The 18,862-nt window shown below is 34.8% G+C and overlaps 1 protein-coding gene across 1 annotated transcript; it reads left to right on the top strand.

The window, feature by feature from the left end:
* Nucleotides 1–174: 174 nt before the first annotated feature.
* LOC142355082 (coiled-coil domain-containing protein 169-like) lies at nt 175–11,943 on the top strand (the record flags this gene model as incomplete). Its single annotated transcript, XM_075407362.1, has 3 exons — nt 175–288; nt 10,316–10,350; nt 11,692–11,943. Coding segments are annotated over 3 exons (326 nt in total), but the record flags the coding sequence as incomplete, so codon positions are not given.
* Between the last annotated feature and the right edge of the window lie 6,919 nt (nt 11,944–18,862).

Genomic DNA, 18,862 nt, shown 5'->3' with positions numbered 1-18,862 from the left:
CCACGACGGCGCTAATCGAAGTCTCTGAAAATTGTGGAGATTGTTTGCATACTGTTTCATGCGTGTAAAAATTGCGAATAAAATTATCTAGAGATAACCGTCAAGTATTTGAGTCACTAAGAACCTGACTCTTCAATGCTTTGAAATTCTAATATCTATCTCGGTGTGTTTCAGGAAGTGAGTGGAAAACGAGGTACAGTAATCAGAACGAACTCAATCAAATGCTGGAACGACAAGTGGTTATTCTGGCCAATCAGATTGAAGATACAAAACTGCTTCTGAAAGATGGTAGGTGAACATTTAAAAAAAATCGCGAAAATAAAATTATCATAGCTATGAAATCTAGGATTTTCACGTTGTTTATCTATGAACCCAGGTTATCGTAGAGCGAGCTATCCGAAGGTATTGGCGAGTCTCAGCTTAGGGTCAAGGGATCAATTGTTAACCATAGTCACTGTAGATAAGATTTGTGCTTCGTTAGTAATTAAGTCTGTTTGGATGGAAACGTTGATATGAGCTTCGATATGATAGAAGGAAATAAAAGTGGCTTTGCTGGTTTAAAAACAAATTCGCCAAGAGAAGTACCTGCAGTTGGAGAGTTTTTGCTTAATCATTGTTCTGCAATTCGGATCATTTCCGTTTGTGCCAACCCCCTCCCCCACTACATTATCACCCCCAGTTACAGAGCACGTGCCATTACATAGTAAATCATTATGTAAATTTATTGCACGTGCGTCTGGGGGGTGCAAATAATATGCACCCACTGAGCTTGGGGGGGGGGGGCAAGCGGATAAGATCCTGCAATTCAAACTCAATTCATTATCTAATTATTAATGGATGCAAAGCGATAGCACAGCTATTACTGATCTCATTGGAATTTTTTCATTTTACAATTCAAAGAATTTTAGTTGTCCTTGGTGCGTCTTTTTTAAAATATGTTCTTTTTGCGACTCTTTGTTGTCAATGAGAAGTCGAGTAGTGATTTTAGTCTGGCTGCAGTAGTGACAGGAGCGATAAAGCTAGTAGTAATTTATTTAAGACATGAAGTTTTCAACTGCTGTCAAAGTGGAGATAGATTGGTGTTTGAACAGATTTTCGGTGTTTGAAAGGATTTTTTTTCACGTTGGGCAATTTAACTTATAATTTTGCTGTTATAATCTTCACCAATGGTTTCCTTAGATCATGAGTGTTCTAATAATGTACATTTTTTTCATGAATTTATTGAAGGGCAATTAATGGTTTCTATACGTAGACACCGTTTGAGTTAAATAGTTTTTTGGTTTCCTGCGGTTTTTTTTAGTTCTTTCAAATGTCCTGATTCTTAGTGCCATTATTGACTGATCTCATTAGCTCAATTATGGAATAATAGAAGTTATTTATTAGCTTGTTAGTATTGAAGGGCAATTAATGGTTTATATACGTATACACCGTTTGAGTTAAATAGTGGTTTTAAGTTTCCTGCGGTTTTTTTAGTTCTTTTAAATGTCCTGATTCGTAGTCCCATTATTGACTGATCTCATTAGCTCAATTGTGGAATAATAGAAGTTATTTATTAGTTTGTTAATATTGAATAGTATTGAAGGGCAATTAATGGTTTATAGTTTGTTAGTATTTAATTGTGTTGAAGAGCAATTAATGGTTTATATACGTAGACACCGTTTGAGTTAAATAGTGGTTTTAAGTTTCCTGCGGTTTTTTTATTTCTTTTAAATGTCCTGATTATTAGTCCCATTATTGACTGATCTCATTAGCTCAATTGTGGAATAATAGAAGTTATTTATTAGTTTGTTAATATTGAATAGTATTGAAGGGCAATTAATGGTTTATAGTTTGTTAGTATTTAATTGTGTTGAAGAGCAATTAATGGTTTATATACGTAGACACCGTTTGAGTTAAATAGTGGTTTTAAGTTTCCTGCGGTTTTTTTATTTCTTTTAAATGTCCTGATTATTAGTCCCATTATTGACTGATCTCATTAGCTCAATTGTGGAATAATAGAAGTTATTTATTAGTTTGTTAATATTGAATAGTATTGAAGGGCAATTAATGGTTTATAGTTTGTTAGTATTTAATTGTGTTGAAGAGCAATTAATGGTTTATATACGTAGACACCGTTTGAGTTAAATAGTGGTTTTAAGTTTCCTGCGGTTTTTTAGTTTTTTTAAATGTCCTGATTCTGAGTCCCATTATTGACTGATCTCATTAGCTCAATTGTGGAATAATAGAAGTTATTTATTAGTTTGTTAATATTGAATAGTATTGAAGGGCAATTAATGGTTTATAGTTTGTTAGTATTTAATTGTGTTGAAGAGCAATTAATGGTTTATATATGTAAACACCGTTTGAGTTAAATAGTGGTTTTAAGTTTCCTGCGGTTTTTTAGTTCTTTTAAATGTCCTGATTCTTAGTCCCATTATTGACTGATCTCATTAGCTCAATTGTGGAATAATTGAAGTTATTTATTAGTTTGTTAATATTGAATAGTATTGAAGGGCAATTAATGGTTTATAGTTTGTTAGTATTTAATTGTGTTGAAGAGCAATTAATGGTTTATATACGTAGACACCGTTTGAGTTAAATAGTGGTTTTAAGTTTCCTGCGGTTTTTTTATTTCTTTTAAATGTCCTGATTATTAGTCCCATTATTGACTGATCTCATTAGCTCAATTGTGGAATAATAGAAGTTATTTATTAGTTTGTTAATATTGAATAGTATTGAAGGGCAATTAATGGTTTATAGTTTGTTAGTATTTAATTGTGTTGAAGAGCAATTAATGGTTTATATACGTATACACCGTTTGAGTTAAATAGTGGTTTTTAGTTTCCTGCGGTTTTTTTAGTTTTTTTAAATGTCCTGATTCTTAGTCCCATTATTGACTGATCTCATTAGCTCAATCGTGGAATAATAGAAGTTATTTAGTTTGTTAATATTGAATAGTATTGAAGGGCAATTAATGGTTTATAGTTTGTTAGTATTTAATTGTGTTGAAGAGCAATTAATGGTTTATATACGTAGACACCGTTTGAGTTAAATAGTGGTTTTAAGTTTCCTGCGGTTTTTTAGTTTTTTTTAAATGTCCTGATTCTGAGTCCCATTATTGACTGATCTCATTAGCTCAATTGTGGAATAATAGAAGTTATTTATTAGTTTGTTAATATTGAATAGTATTGAAGGGCAATTAATGGTTTATAGTTTGTTAGTATTTAATTGTGTTGAAGAGCAATTAATGGTTTATATATGTAAACACCGTTTGAGTTAAATAGTGGTTTTAAGTTTCCTGCGGTTTTTTAGTTCTTTTAAATGTCCTGATTCTTAGTCCCATTATTGACTGATCTCATTAGCTCAATTGTGGAATAATTGAAGTTATTTATTAGTTTGTTAATATTGAATAGTATTGAAGGGCAATTAATGGTTTATAGTTTGTTAGTATTTAATTGTGTTGAAGAGCAATTAATGGTTTATATACGTAGACACCGTTTGAGTTAAATAGTGGTTTTAAGTTTCCTGCGGTTTTTTATTTCTTTTAAATGTCCTGATTATTAGTCCCATTATTGACTGATCTCATTAGCTCAATTGTGGAATAATAGAAGTTATTTATTAGTTTGTTAATATTGAATAGTATTGAAGGGCAATTAATGGTTTATAGTTTGTTAGTATTTAATTGTGTTGAAGAGCAATTAATGGTTTATATATGTAAACACCGTTTGAGTTAAATAGTGGTTTTAAGTTTCCTGCGGTTTTTTAGTTCTTTTAAATGTCCTGATTCTTAGTCCCATTATTGACTGATCTCATTAGCTCAATTGTGGAATAATTGAAGTTATTTATTAGTTTGTTAATATTGAATAGTATTGAAGGGCAATTAATGGTTTATAGTTTGTTAGTATTTAATTGTGTTGAAGAGCAATTAATGGTTTATATACGTAGACACCGTTTGAGTTAAATAGTGGTTTTAAGTTTCCTGCGGTTTTTTTAGTTCTTTTAAATGTCCTGATTCTTAGTCCCATTATTGACTGATCTCATTAGCTCAATTGTGGAATAATAGAAGTTATTTATTAGTTTGTTAATATTGATTAGTATTGAAGGGCAACTAATGGTTTATAGTTTGTTAGTATTTAATTGTGTTGAAGAGCAATTAATGGTTTATATACGTATACACCGTTTGAGTTAAATAGTGGTTTTTAGTTTCCTGCGGTTTTTTTAGTTTTTTTAAATGTCCTGATTCTTAGTCCCATTATTGACTGATCTCATTAGCTCAATTGTGGAATAATAGAAGTTATTTATTAGTTTGTTAATATTGAATAGTATTGAAGGGCAATTAATGGTTTATAGTTTGTTAGTATTTAATTGTGTTGAAGAGCAATTAATGGTTTATATACGTAGACACCGTTTGAGTTAAATAGTGGTTTTAAGTTTCCTGCGGTTTTTTAGTTCTATTAAATGTCCTGATTCTTAGTCCCTTTATTTACTGATCTCATTAGCTCAATATTGTGGAATAATAGACGCTATTTAATAGTTTGTTGATATCAAAAAATATCACTAATTTGAGTCTTACCCTCATTTTGTAGTCTTTTCTGTCCTGTTACTTGGTGTCAATAATGACAAGTCTCAGTGGCTCCTTAATGAGCCATAATTGAAGGTTTTGAGTGGTTCAATTTATATCCAACATTGTTACGTATTTAACTCTAAATCTTTTCAAACAAATTTCAGAGTTTGGAGTCTTGCGCGTTCTGTTGTTAGCTTGGTTTTTTTCTGACTTCGTGTGGTTAATAGCTGGCTTCGTGGCTCTCTAATGAGGCGCCACCGGAGCTATCAAATAGTTTCCAGAAGAATCTAAAGGTTTCAACTACTTTGTCAAAACTTGTCAAAACAAAAACAAATCAATAATTTTTTGTTTAGCGTTTTTGTAGTTCTTTTGGTTGCCTGTCACTTCGTCTGATCAGTGGCAGATCTTACCAGTCCTTCAATGGGGCGAATTTGAAGTTTTTTGAGTTTAAATTTACATCTAGCCTCTGACGGCTTTGACACGAGTCATGATTAAAATATACCGGTAGTTTTTTAGTTTTGGCCGTATTCGTAGTTTTTCGTGGTCCGCTGATTTAGATTTTTAGTGAAAGATGTGCTTAGCTCTCTTGTAAGGCATTGTTATCTCGGTTAAGTTTCAAACGGATATAGTGTTACTGACTCTGACACGATGTAAACGTTGCTGTAATTTACTTCAGTTTTCTATGCTTTTTGTAGCTAATGTTCGAAACCATTCGTTGTTCATTTTGTTACATTATCCCTTGAGTCTACCTATGAAATTTTTGTGTTTGCTAATGAGGAGTTCTTTATCTAATTAGTGGATGTTTTACTTACCTATTTTACAGATTTTTATGCGGTTTTTTTCATAGAGTGATGTTATTCGAAAATGCTATGTGTTCAGCGTCGGTTTTTGGCGTCGAATTTGGTGTTTAGCGTCGAAGTTTTTGTTTTGTAAGTGTTTACTTAATTTCTTGTAATGGTTTGAAAGATTTATTCAACAGTTTGTACTTATACGAAGACTATTAGAAGTTTTCTACGGAGACTGCCCCTCAGGTTTTTACTTTTTTAAGTTTTTGCTGTTGATTTTGTGTGCGCGACGTCATTTGAGAGTTTTTACGTCAGCCTTTAGCTCAATCGTGTGATACTTTTTCGACTCACCTTACTCGAAAAAGGTCCTCTGCATCCACTTAATGAGCATAAAATTTTAATAGCATTTATTAATCGAAGAATTATAAAGTGCACCTAAACTATCAAAAACATGTACTCTAAATCGAGAGTGCTCTAATTTTGAGGGTAAGAGGTTTTATTTTTCATCTCGAGCTGTTAATTTTAAGAGATCGTTCTTTTATATTTTTTGCAACATGTGTCACAGCAAATACACCTCAAATGTAGCTCTTATTTTCTTGTTAATGGTTTGAAATACTTATTCAACAGTTTGTACTAAGAAAAAGACTATCAGAAGTTGTTCTTCTACAGATGCTGACAGTCAGGTTTTTACTTTGTTTGTAGTTGAATGCGGGAGGGTCTTTGTCACGTTGGCCTTCAGGTCAATCATGTGATTTTTTTCTTTATTTACCTCAGTTAAAAAAATGTTCAATAGCATTTACGCACCTAAACTGTCAAAATCGTGTACTCTAAAACAAAAGTGCTCTAATTTTGAGGTTTAGAGGTTTTGATTTTTATCTCAAGTATCGAATTTTAACAGAGGTCTGTTCTTTATAACTTTTTCCAAGATGTGTCACAGCAATTGCACCCCAAGTCTACACACTGCCTTAACAATTCCAATGAGGATCAAGGAGGTTTATGGCGGCTTTCGAATTTAGTGAAGAGGTCTCCGGAAGGTATTTCGTTGAGAATACGAAACTCTACCCACCAGTTGACGATACTTTTTTTTACCGTGATGCAGTCGTTTTTCACATTTTCTCAGTAAATGTTAGTAGCGTTGAGTGCAACATAAATTGCAGTGGCGTTGGGTACAATGCACGAGGACTAGGATTATGTTATAACGTGGTCAGAAAATCAAAGGGTAAAATTTAGGTGCTTCATGTTAACGCTTGCGAAAGTCAAGCAAGATTTTGCTAGTGCGAGAGGTCGACTAAATACGACAAGCAATATTAGACTTAGGTGACAAAATTTAGACAAATGCGGTTTAAAAACATTTGTTTTTGATCATGTTTTTCACGCGCGTTGCTAAGACTTAATGGCAAACTAATTGACATAAGTGGAGATGCCTCGAGGTTTTAGTGCCTGACTATGTTATGCTTTATTCACTAAATAACTAGTAAATATTTTTAATTGCTCAAACGAAGTTTGTAGCAATTATATTAGTCCTTTCGGTCTTTTTTATGCAATTTTTCGCTTGACCGATTTTTCGTCTGACGATTTTGACTTTTCGTCCTCAAAAACAGGATAAACAGCTAGCGCCCAGTGGGCATTAAGTGCTCTTAGAGCCTTTCAGCTCTGTTTCAGCTCAAACTGTTTTGGAGACTTATACTTATACTTATGGTGTGAAGGGCGATTCTTAGAGGTTGAAGACACTATTGACCCTGTTGACGCTGTTGACCCCCTATTGCCACCCCACCGCGCTGTTGACCCCCACCCCAGTGTTGCCCCCACATTCAGCCCCTTGTGCCCCCCCCCCTCCGTGGCTAGCTACTGACGAACAACGGCTTGCTAAAAACGCAAATTTGTACTATTTTGCAATTTTTTTCAAGCTTTTTGAAAATTTTGACATTTTTTTATCAGCCCTAGGTGTCAAGGAACCACCTCTAGTGTTTGATAATATTTAACTGCATTGTTTCTAGTGGAAATGAAATGTTTTCAATTTTTAACATCACGACTTTTAGCAATTTTTTTTGACAAAACGGGGCCAGAAAACAGACCCAGGGGCCAGAAAACATCCTATGGGGTTTGATAATAAGTTACTGACAAATTTTTAATGGTCATTGAATATTTTTAAATTTTTCAATGGTACAAATTTTAGCAACTTTTTGACAAAAATTGCTTTTTTCAAGTTGTTTTTGAATTGTTTTTGTCGTTTTTTAGGTTTTTTAGCCTAAGGAGCCAAGGAACATCCTCTAGGGTTTGAAAATAGGTTACTGGATAATTTCGTGATTAAATGGAGCGTCTTGCAAGATTTTAACATCACGAATTTTAGCATATTTTTGATTTTTTTTGCCATTTTTCCAATTGTTTTTTTAACATTGTCATTGTTCAGATTTTTTGAGCCTCAAGGGACCAAAGAACCTCCCTTAGGGTTTGATAATAAGTTACTGGAAAATTTTTGTTGGTCATGGATTAATTTTCAACTTTTTAATATCACAAGTTTTAGCAATTGTTTTTTTTATAAAACTTGCAATTTCATTAAAGTTTTTTGAATATTTTTGTCATTTTTTAGGTTTCTCTAGCCTTAAGAACCCTGGAACTTCCTCTAGGGTTTGATAATGTGTTACTGCATAGTTTATAGATGTAATGGAATGTTCTTCAAGATTTTAATATCACGAATTTAAGCAATTTTTAAAAATATTTGCAACCTTTCCATTTTTTTGAATTTTTTCCGGCAACAGAGGCCCTGGGACCTCCTCCAAGGTGTGATAATAAGCTGCTGCATATTTTTTGTAGTTAATGGGATTGTGATCAACATTTTTTTATTCCCGTTTTAGTAATATTTGGATAAAATTTATACATTTTTTTCAAAAAAAATTAAACAAATTTTTTCCAAGCGTATGGATCTTTGGGCCAGTGAAACTATTTCAGGCTTGAAACAGGGATACTGGATAGTCTCTCTTGGGACAATGAAATGGTTCTTAAGATATTAATGTCTCGAATTTTGGCAAGATTTTGTTAAAATTTGCAATTTTCAATTTTTTTCAATATTTTTTTCCTACCAATGACCATTACTGGCCAACGAAACTTTTCAAGTCTCGGAGATGGGTTACTTGACAGAAATTTCGTGACAAAAAATGGTTTTGATTTTTTATTGCGATATTGAAAACTTTTTAATTTTGCCTTTTTCAGTTTTTTCTATGATTTATTTATTAACAAGGTTAGACAACTAGATGTTGCAGTGTCGAATCCAATCATGGAACATATTCCTGTCTCCATCTCTCTCTTTGGCTTAGGCTTCCTTTTCTTCTCTTTCTCGTTCACGTTTTATTTTTCTCTCTCTCTCTCTTTGTTGATTCGGCACTTCAGCTGCTGTTATGTGGTGTAATGTCACCATCTCTGATCCTCATTATCTATGAGTTATAGTTGAAATGTTTTTTATCATAAATGATCTAACAGGCACTTTTAGGAAACCATTGGTAATTGCTCTCAAAAGCATTTTGTAGCAAATATATTAATCCTGTTTGTCTTATGCAGTTTTTCTCTTGGCCGATTTTTCGTCTGACTCATTTGACCTTCGAATTCTGAAACGTGATAAAGAGGTGGCGCCCTGAGGTCACTAAACCGTGGCTAGCTGTTGACGAAGCCAACCGCTCGCCGGTCGTTTGAGAGCAATTCGCGCTCGCCCGACGTTAGTTGGTTATGTTTGATTATTCTGTTTCGACGAAATGAAAGACTGTTTTTAAAATCGCGATCTTGTAGGCTGTGCGTTAAAATTTTAAAATTTTGCGTTGACCTTGGGGTTTGTACGATCAAAGATTTTTGGTTGTATTGGTGCTGTCTTTTTCTTTCTGTATGATGTGTTCACACATTTTTTGATAACTTCATTTTCAAAATGGGATAAACAGGTAAATTCCAGTGGAAATTACGCTGAATGAGTACCTCCTTATTTGACTTCTGTATATTTTAGTTTCTTGTATTAACAATCGCTTAGTGTGCTGAAGTTACTGGGAAAGCCTAAATTCTAGGTGAAAACGCCACTTACTGATTTGTATAGCACAAAATTGTTCAGTTTTTTGTTTCTTTTTTTTTAAAAAAACTTTTGATTATTTTGCTTTAAAGGGTGATTGAAACTGTTTTAATGCGTATTTTTTCCACTTGTGTCTTTTGTCCAACCAGATTTAGCCCAGCCTGAAATTTGGTTGCTATGCAAATTTTGTTTTGACAAGACTTAATATTATTGAAAACATGTATCAGACAAATTAACAATATATTGACGTTGGTCACGGTTAATGAAGGTCTTTTAAGTGGCGCACGTGACTGCATTTTTCTCTCTCTGAGAAGAGTTTTAAGGTAATTTGAATTATTTAATTTTGATCGAACGTGACTTTCCTCACTCAAAATGGCTTTTGCACTTCCAAACTTAGTTTAATTTAAATTAGGTTAGGTCTAAGAAACTCGTATCTGTATTACAGGTCCCAGACAAAAAGGCTTGTGCGGAATGAAATTAAAATGGAACAAGTGAAAACAGTTTGTCGCTTGCGCTTTCGTTGTTTTTCAAGCGTGGTCAGTAATTTCATCAACTAAGTTTTGTCTGTTTCTATCTGAATTCTACGGCACGCAAGTCTTTTTCTTGGCTATTACGGCAATCTGCGGCTATGCTTGCCACTTTCAGCAAATTTATATAAGTAAGGCTTTTAATTGACCGATCCAACGATGGTTCAAAGCTATCAGTCGCCTATTAAGCCCTGCTTTTCTCTATTGGAACTTCAAAACGGTGGACGATGTAAACGTATCCACTAGACTAGAATAATGATTTCTATTTGATCCGTAAAAGTATTGATGAGAAAATAAATTGATGTGTTATCCGGTGAAGTAGTAATACAAATGAACGTCGAATAGCTCTGCTTGTCTGAATAAAATTTAGCTAATAATTGGAGCAGTTTTATGAACTAATTTTTCCCTTTAGGAAATGTGTCGAAAGCATTCGCAGACATGACAGACGTAAGAATTAATGTATTTTCGATTTAGACTTTCTCTGTAATTTGTGAAGCCGTTATCCCTTGAATACAAAATTGTGCATGTTTTCCTCATGGGAACTGGTTCTTGGTTCCGCGATGGTATAAGATCATCTCTAATCACAGTTTTTATACCTATTAGTTGTTATATACCTTTAACAAAATGTTATCAATTAATGCGTGCGCTTTAATTCATTCGTATACGCTGTATTCATATGCGCTGTATGAAAGCAATAATTTTTGTTCACGGGAAAAAGGAACAGATCCCTGTCATGTTTTACAAAGGGGTGTGATTGGGTGAAAACCATTTGCATATTTTTGATGAGTGTTTCTATCTTAGTGTGTTTTTGTCTCTTTCTTAGTGTTATCTCCATATTACAGCTCAATTGCGAGGATTGTTTATTTTTCAGTGCTACAGATTTACAATAATGTGTGTTTACTTCGGATAAAATTGGACGTTTTAGTGTTTCAATTTGTCTGACTTTACGAAAGGGGAATGGGTTCCGGGGGTTTGAAAATATCAATGAACTCCTATCACCTGGTTTTGATTATAAGGAAATTTGAGCAACTTGAGGTTGTAATTTACCGTTTCTAGCATCTAGACTGTTGGAGAGCATTTAGAACGTGTTTAGCATTTCTGTATTGTTTTCTTTCTTTCCTATGCCTTCATAATGGCATGCATTTTACAACTGTGTAGTAGTATATGTAAATTGTTATAGTGACTCCAACTTACATATCTAATTAGTTTAAAAATTTAATGAAAACGAAAATTTTGTTGCCCGTGAAACGAGAAAACAGTTAATTAAAACGAAACAGTATGAGATTAATATTTAGTTCTGGACCCACAGGTACATAGTTTGCAACGCCAGAATTGAAAATCCCAGAAGCTTTCTGCATTTTTAACTTCCAAAATGCGCGGTCCAAACAACGGTTATTGATTGTGTATAATTCAGATCTCAATTTTGACTAAAAGTTTGGGCCTGTTCTCCAATAATGACGAAGTTCTCGGTGGCTTCAACAGATTTACGTAATGTACTCTTGAAACACTCACGTGCAAGTTTGAAAATTCCGAAAGTCTGCAAGTGTCATCAGTTAAAATACCAGAAATTACCATGTACCTAGCCAAAAGTTGGAATGCCTTGAATTTTCGGCATTTTAAAGCTAGCAAGGTGCGTGTTTAAATCAAAGTTACGTGACTCTTATGCAAACGTCACCTCGTGTTTATGGCTGAACATCTCAAATTGATCTTCAATTCTCTGAAGCCCAGAAATTTTCGGTGACTATAAAATGTTTTGAGGCTCAAATAAGCTTATTTGCGTATTTTTAGAGCGCCCTGGAGAGAAGCATCCGAATGGCTCAGAAGGAAAAAGTGCGCCTTGAGAATGAGATACGTGAGATTGAATTGAGGATCGAACAAGAGGCTAAGGTAAGTTTTAGCAACTTTACTGAAATCCGTAACAACGTACAGGTTGATAAACTTCAAGACAGTATCTTCCCTATCTGACGACTTTACAGTACCTTGAAACAAGAAGACTCAAACTCAGTTGCTTCAGCACTTGAAGCAACGGGGTAAGATTTGACCAACAACTTCTATCGAACCGATACCATTGAAAAGTTCAGTGTTAAGTTCAGGTTCGTGGTGTTTATGACGCTATGCTCGACTTGGACGAATTTATCAAAACCGTTTAAAAAACATCAAAAGTGCAACATTTTGAAAAATACTTAAATGGACTGGTGTTGCACTAAAAGAACATACAAAATGAATGTTAAATTCTGCTGACCCGTGCTCTCTGCTATGCGCGTTAGTTTTGTATGTGTCCACATTAAAAATTGTTGTACTAAATGTGATGCCAGCCCACACGTTGAATAACAAGACGACAAAAGTCTCAACGGACCTGAAGGGTACTGACCTGTGAGAAGTATCAACATAATACCATCATTGCAACTTAACCACTGCAGTGAGAAGGAAATCAGCCTTCGTTGCTATCTTGCAAAACCGAGCGTTCTCCCTCCTGGTACGCTAACCCGCGCTCCTGATGTCATCCACCGCGGCGTTGACGCAGAAAGGTCGCCGAACCACATTCGGTTGTGCGAAGGCTGTCGTCTTATATCCTTAACTTTACGTATGTTAAAAATGTGACTAGGTGACAGATTGAAAAAGATAAACCGAGGTAAGGCGCCGAAGAAATTAACCGCCGAACACATTCTGTTACACAACATTAATCATATAATTGATTATCTAGTGTCAACGTAAATTTTGTGAGTGATTTTATAGGGTTGGTTTTGATCCTTTTGATCATTTGTGTTTCTGCTTTAAGAACCGAACAAGGTTTCGGTTTATTGGCGGTTTTTTGTCCAGTTGTTAATTGTTTTTGACTGTGGAGAAAATAGTGTTTAATGTTGCAACTTAATACTGAATTTGAGGGTTTCTGATTTGTCGTTTTTGATTTTAAGAATAACAGTATGGCCCCCAAAATTTTCTTGTTTTGGATATTGACTGATCTCGAAGACTCGAATAAATTTTTCTTGGGATTGAGTGGCGCACAATTTAGAGAAGCTGAAATCAAGTTGCGGTAGTTAATCACTTGAAATCAATTAAAAAGTTTGTGAAAATGAGTTTCGTTTTTATAGCTGCGAAGCTGTGAGCTGAGCGTAGCTATATTGCGGTGCTATTGGTTTTTTGTTTTTTCGTCTGACGCTCTTTTTTCGTTTTACATTTGTTCACACAGCAAAGCTGAAAAAGTCAAATTTTCTGAATTAATTCTTTCTCTCACTAACGGCAGTTGCGCGCGTGACGTCTTTTCTCACTCGCTTTAGCAAAAGTTTTAAGGTTATTTGCGTGATTAGATTTTGATCATACGTCACTTACCTCACTCAATAAAATGACTTTTGCACTTTAAAACTTACGTTTAGTTTGAATTTGTTTAAGGTCAAAGGAACTCATTTGTGCAGTAAAGGTCCCTAATAAGAGGCTTCTGTGGAATGAATTTTATCAAGTTTTATTAATTTTTCGCTGAATGTTTTTTAACCTAGTTTTTTGAGAGGCGTCGATTTTTTTCAATTTAGATCTGTATCTGTTTCTATCTCTATTATATGGCACGCAGGTCTATTCTTTCGGAGCTATTCCGGCAATCTGCCGGCTATGTTTCATTTTTAAGTTGAGCATTGTTTATCAATATTCTCGAACGAAGTTCGTAGTTATTATTGTAAACGTGTTGGTCTCTTTAATGCAAATTTTTCGCTTGACCGTATTCGCGCTTTTCCTTTAGAAAATTCTTTGTTTTCTCAAGTGACTTTTCCACGTTTTCGTTCTTCATTTTTGAGTGATCTCTATTGCTCTCACTCCGAAGTAAAGCTTGTTACTAATTTGAAATCGATTGCAGCAAATCAACAAAAAGAGCCGGATTGCCGAGTGGGCAGTTCTTCTGATGAAGGATTGGGAGGTGCATGGTTCGAAGCCCGGCGTGGTTAACTATTTTTGCACCCATAAAGAAAAATTTATCTAGGCTACAGTCCCTGAATTAAATTGCCTTGCCTGTCGTTCGAGAGCAATACTTCTGAAATTAGTTGAATTGTTTATAACCTGTAATTACGTCATTTGAAGCCGGTAATGAACTTATGCCCACGCTAAGCCAACCACCCCTACCCCAGACTGAAGCAGGCTGCAATGGAATTGAGCCGGACTAGTCGTTCAAAAATTTGTTCGGCGTTTGTCGGTTATGTTTTTCAACTTCTTTTTTTGAATTGAGAGTGAGAATTTCAGCATTTTCCATTGATACTCGAGTTCCTTTGAAATTATGATACTCGAGTTTAATTGCTCTCACTTACCTACTACTTCCGTCTGATTGATGTTATCAAATGAAATTTCCCGCTTGATTTTTTGCCTTATAAAAATTACTCTTCAGTTCTTATCATCTGAACACATATTTCTCTCAATGACTTTTATTGCTAAAAACGCAAGCCATTCAAGGCATACCCTAAGCACTTTCAATGTTAACGAAGAAGTTTTTTTTACTATAGAGGCAGTTGGTTAAAGTTATCAATAGCCGCCGTCAGCCTCTCAAGCGGCTATTATTTAGGCGCTCCCCTTTTTACAATTGAAAGAATTTGAGTTGTATTGGAGCGCTGTCTTAAGATCCGTTCACACTTTTTCATGATTATTGAAGTCAAATTGCAGTAGTGATTTTATTCACATCGAAACAGGAAATGGAGCGAAAAAGCGAGTGGTTTTGCGGCGTGAAATTTTTTCGCTCTAATTTTAAAGTGGAGGGAGAATACGGTGTTTTAACAAAAAGTCGCTTTCTCGGCAGTGGTTTTTTATAGCTGCGAAGCTGTAAGCTGAGTGGAACTATATTGCGGTGCTATTGGTTTTTTTGTTTTTTTTTCGTCTGACGCTCTTTCGTTTTACATTTGTTCACACAGCAAAGCTGAAAAAGTCAAATTTTCTGAATGAATTCTTCCTCTCACTAACGGAATTTGCGCGCTTGACGTCTTTTCTCACTCGCTTTAGCAAAAGTTTTAAGCTTATTTGCGTGATTAGAATTTGATCATACGTGACTTACCTCACTCATTAAAATGACTTTTGCACTTTAAAACTTAAGTTTAGTTTGAATTTGTTTAAGGTCAAAGGACCTCATTTGTGCAGTAAAGGTCCCTAATAAGAGGCTTCTGTGGAATGAATTTTATCAAGCTTTATTAATTTTTCGCTGAATGTTTTTTAACCTAGTTTTTTGAGAGGCGTCGATTTTTTTTTCAGTTTAGATTTGTATCTGTTTCTCTATTATATGGCACGCAGGTCTATTCTTTCGCAGCTATTCCAGCAATCTTTCGGCTATGTTTCATTTTTAAATTTAGCATTGTTTATCAATTTCTCTCGAACGAAGTTCGTAGTAATTATTGTAAACGTGTTGGTCTCTTTAATGCAAATTTTTCGCTTGACCGTATTCGCGCTTTTCCTTTAGAAAATTCTTTGTTTTCTCAAGTGTTTTTTCCACGCTTTCGTTCTTCATTTTTGAGTGATCTCTATTGCTCTCACCCCGAAGTAAAGCTTGTTACTAAATTGAAATCGATTGCAGCAAATCAACAAAAAGAGCCGGATAGCCGAGTGGGCAGTTCTTCTGATGAAGGATTGGGAGGTGCATGTTTCTAATCCTGGCGTGGTTAACAATTTTTGCTCCCATAAAGAACAATTTATCTAGGCTACAGTCCCTGAATTAAATTGCCTTGCCTGTCGTTCGAGAGCAATTCTTCCGAAATTAGTTGAATTGTTTATAACCTGTAATTACGTCATTTGAAGCCGGTAATGAACTTATGCCCACGCTAAGCCAACCACCCCTACCCCAGACTGAAGCAGGCTGCAATGGAATCGAGCCGGACTAGTCGTTCAAAAATTTTTTCGGCGTTTGTCGGTTATGATTTTCAACTTCATTTTTTGAATTGAGAGAGAATTTCAGCATTTTCCATTGATACTCGAGTTCCTTTGAAATTATGATACTCGAGTTCAATTGCTCTCACTTACCTACTACTTCCGTCTGATTGATGTTATCAAATGAAATTTCCCGCTTGATTTTTTACCTTATAAAAATTACTCTCCAGTTCTTATCATCTGAACACATATTTCTCTATGACTTTGATTGCTAAAAACGCAAGCCATTGAAAGTATACCCTAAGCACTTTCAATGTTAACGAAGAATTTTTTTTTACTATAGAGGCAGTTGGTTAAAGTTGTCAATAGCCGCCGTCAGCCTCTCAAGCGGTTATTTTTTAGGCGCTCTCCTTTTTACAATTGAAAGAATTTGAGTTGTATTGGAGCGCTGTCTTAAGATCTGTTCACACATTTTCATGATTATTGGATTCAAATTGCAGTAGTGATTTTAGTCACGTCGAAACAGGAAATGGAGCGAAAAAGCGAGTGGTTTTGCGGCGTGAAATTTTTTCGCTCTAATTTTAAAGTGGAGTGAGAATACGGTGTTTTAACAAAAAGTCGCTTTCTCGGCAGTGGTTTTTTATAGCTGCGAAGCTGTAAGCTGAACGGAGCTATATTGCGGTGCTATTGGTTTTTTGTTTTTTTTGTCTGACGCTCTTTTTTTCGTTTTAATTGCTCTTGAACTAAGTTCATAGCAATTATTGTAAACGTTTCTTTTTATGCAAATTTTTCGCTTGACAATTCTGCGCTTTTCTTCTAGAACATTCTTTGACTTCTCATGTGACTTTTTCACGCTTTCATTCTTAGTTTTTGAGTGATCTCTATTGCTCCGAAGTAAAGCTAATATAAAATCGGTTGCAGAACAGGAGAGTTCAGTGATCTGTAGCGCAGTGGTTAGTGGTTATGGCTGTGGATCGGGAGGTCAGTGGTTCGAATCCCGGCCGGGACAGATTTTTTGCACCCGTAAAGAAAAATTGAGCTAGGCTACATTGCCTGAATTAAATTGCCTCGCCTGTCGTTCAAGAGCAATTCTTCCGACATTTGTCGGTTTGTTTACATTTGTTCACACAGCAACGCTGAAAAAGTGAAACTTTCTGAATGACTTCTTCCTGTCACTAACGACTTTTGCGCGCGTGACGTCATTTCTCATTCTCTCTCTAGCAAGGGTTTTAAGATCATTTGCGTGATTAGATTTTGATCATACGTGACTTACCTCACTCAATAAAATGACTTTTGCTCTTTAAAACTTAAGTTTAATTTGAATTTGTTTAAGGTCAAAGGAACTAATAAGTGCAGTAAAGGTCACTAATAGGCTCCTGCGGAATGAAATTTAACGAGCTTTTTTATTTATCGCTGAATGTTTTTTACCTAGCTTTTTGATCGGTGTCAATTTTTTTTTAAATTTAGATCTGTATCTGTTTCTATCTCTTTTATACGGCACCCAGGTCTATTCTTTCGTAGCTATTCCAGCAATCTGCCGGCCTTGTTTGTTCGCATGCGGCAATTTCACTTTGATTTTTTACTGTTTTTTCATAGTCAAACGAGCAAAATCAAATGAGACGGGATAAACCGATAAAGTCCGGTCATTAAATCCTTGCGAGTTTGGTTTTCAAACTTCTTTAGAGTGTTTGCTAGCTGATATCGGTTTCAGCTGAATTAAGTAGAGTTTTAGAATCTACTAACTAAAACTGCACACGAAATTAGAACACTTTTTGACACAAAAAATACAGACAAAGATCAGTCAATTTGCCTCTTTTTTTTTCTGTTTGAATGACGATAAGCATCAAGCAAGTCAACGGCGGCTATTATCCGGCAATCTGCCGGCTATGTTTTGAATGTTCTCCAATGATAAATTTTATGGAGCTCTACATGATTCATGCGTGAATAGATGTTTGTTCAAGCGTGAATTACATCTTTCTCAAAAAGAACTTCTTCTATTTGTAATCTTATGCTTGCTTAATCTGATGAAAGTCTTAAATAAAAATTGGATAAGATAAAATTTTGATGGATGAGTTCTTGAATAGCTTCATCAAATCAATTTGTTGCTACAATACTGCTACCAAATCTTATGTGTTGCTGTTTAATTGCTCTTGAACGAAGTTCATAGCAATTATTGTAAACGTGGGCGTCTTTTTTTGGGTAAAATTTTTGCTTGACGGTTTTGACTTTTCGAATGACTTTTACGCCCTTGATTTTTTTTGTGTCTCGCGTGATCTGAAGTTCTCTCAATCACAATTTCAAGCAGCTGAACTCAATTGGCGGCAATTTAATACTAAAAGTCAACTGAAAATTGCGCCGAAACTGGTCTCATTTTCACTTTAAATCTTAATAGTGGTATATCTTAACCTCTAATGTGGTTATTTGAAGCCCACTATTGAACTTCTTAGTCCCATTTAGGCTTCCCCTCCTTCCCCGGATTGAAGCAGGTTGCAATTGATTAGAGCTCCCACTAGTAGTTCGAGAGCAATTTTTCCGACGTTTTGTCGGTTATGTTTAAATTGTGCTCACTCTCCGGTTAAATTGTTTTTCTTAGAATATCCCGTTTTTTTTGTAAAAAGTTTTCGTTTTGTTGATAATTTGGTATTTTGAGAGTATCGTCAACGATGGTTGCAAAAGAACCTTCATAATAGTTACTTTGTATTTACTGTCACCCACTACCAATTTGCTATAATTTATTGAAAGATCAGTTTACGTCACCTAAAGTATGACTATTAGCGGCAAAGCTATAGCTGGAGCAGTTATCGGCCTTCTCTTGAGTTTTTATTTTATCGTCAAGATTTTTGTTACGACCATATGAGGTTACAATCACTTTAAATCTCCTTTTAGTTCATTAATTCGTGCAATTTTGACTGAATTTTGCGTTTGACATCAGTTTTCGCTTATAGTGGGGCTTTTTTAGTCCGTGCTTTTTCTAGGGAGATAAGGTCTAATGAGTTTGCGTAACTCTAATTAAACGTTATTTGAGAGCTGCTAATAGAAGCAGCATTAGTTATACATGTTCTCTATCGAAATATAACATCTCATCAATTAATTAAAAGAAGAGAAATGTTTTATCTACTTTTTATAGTCTTTG

The sequence above is a fragment of the Convolutriloba macropyga genome, unplaced genomic scaffold (assembly GCF_964194025.1).
Source record: "Convolutriloba macropyga unplaced genomic scaffold, txConMacr16.3 SCAFFOLD_5025, whole genome shotgun sequence".
NCBI lineage: Eukaryota > Metazoa > Xenacoelomorpha > Acoela > Convolutidae > Convolutriloba > Convolutriloba macropyga.
This window is presented reverse-complemented; position numbering and strand designations above follow the sequence as displayed.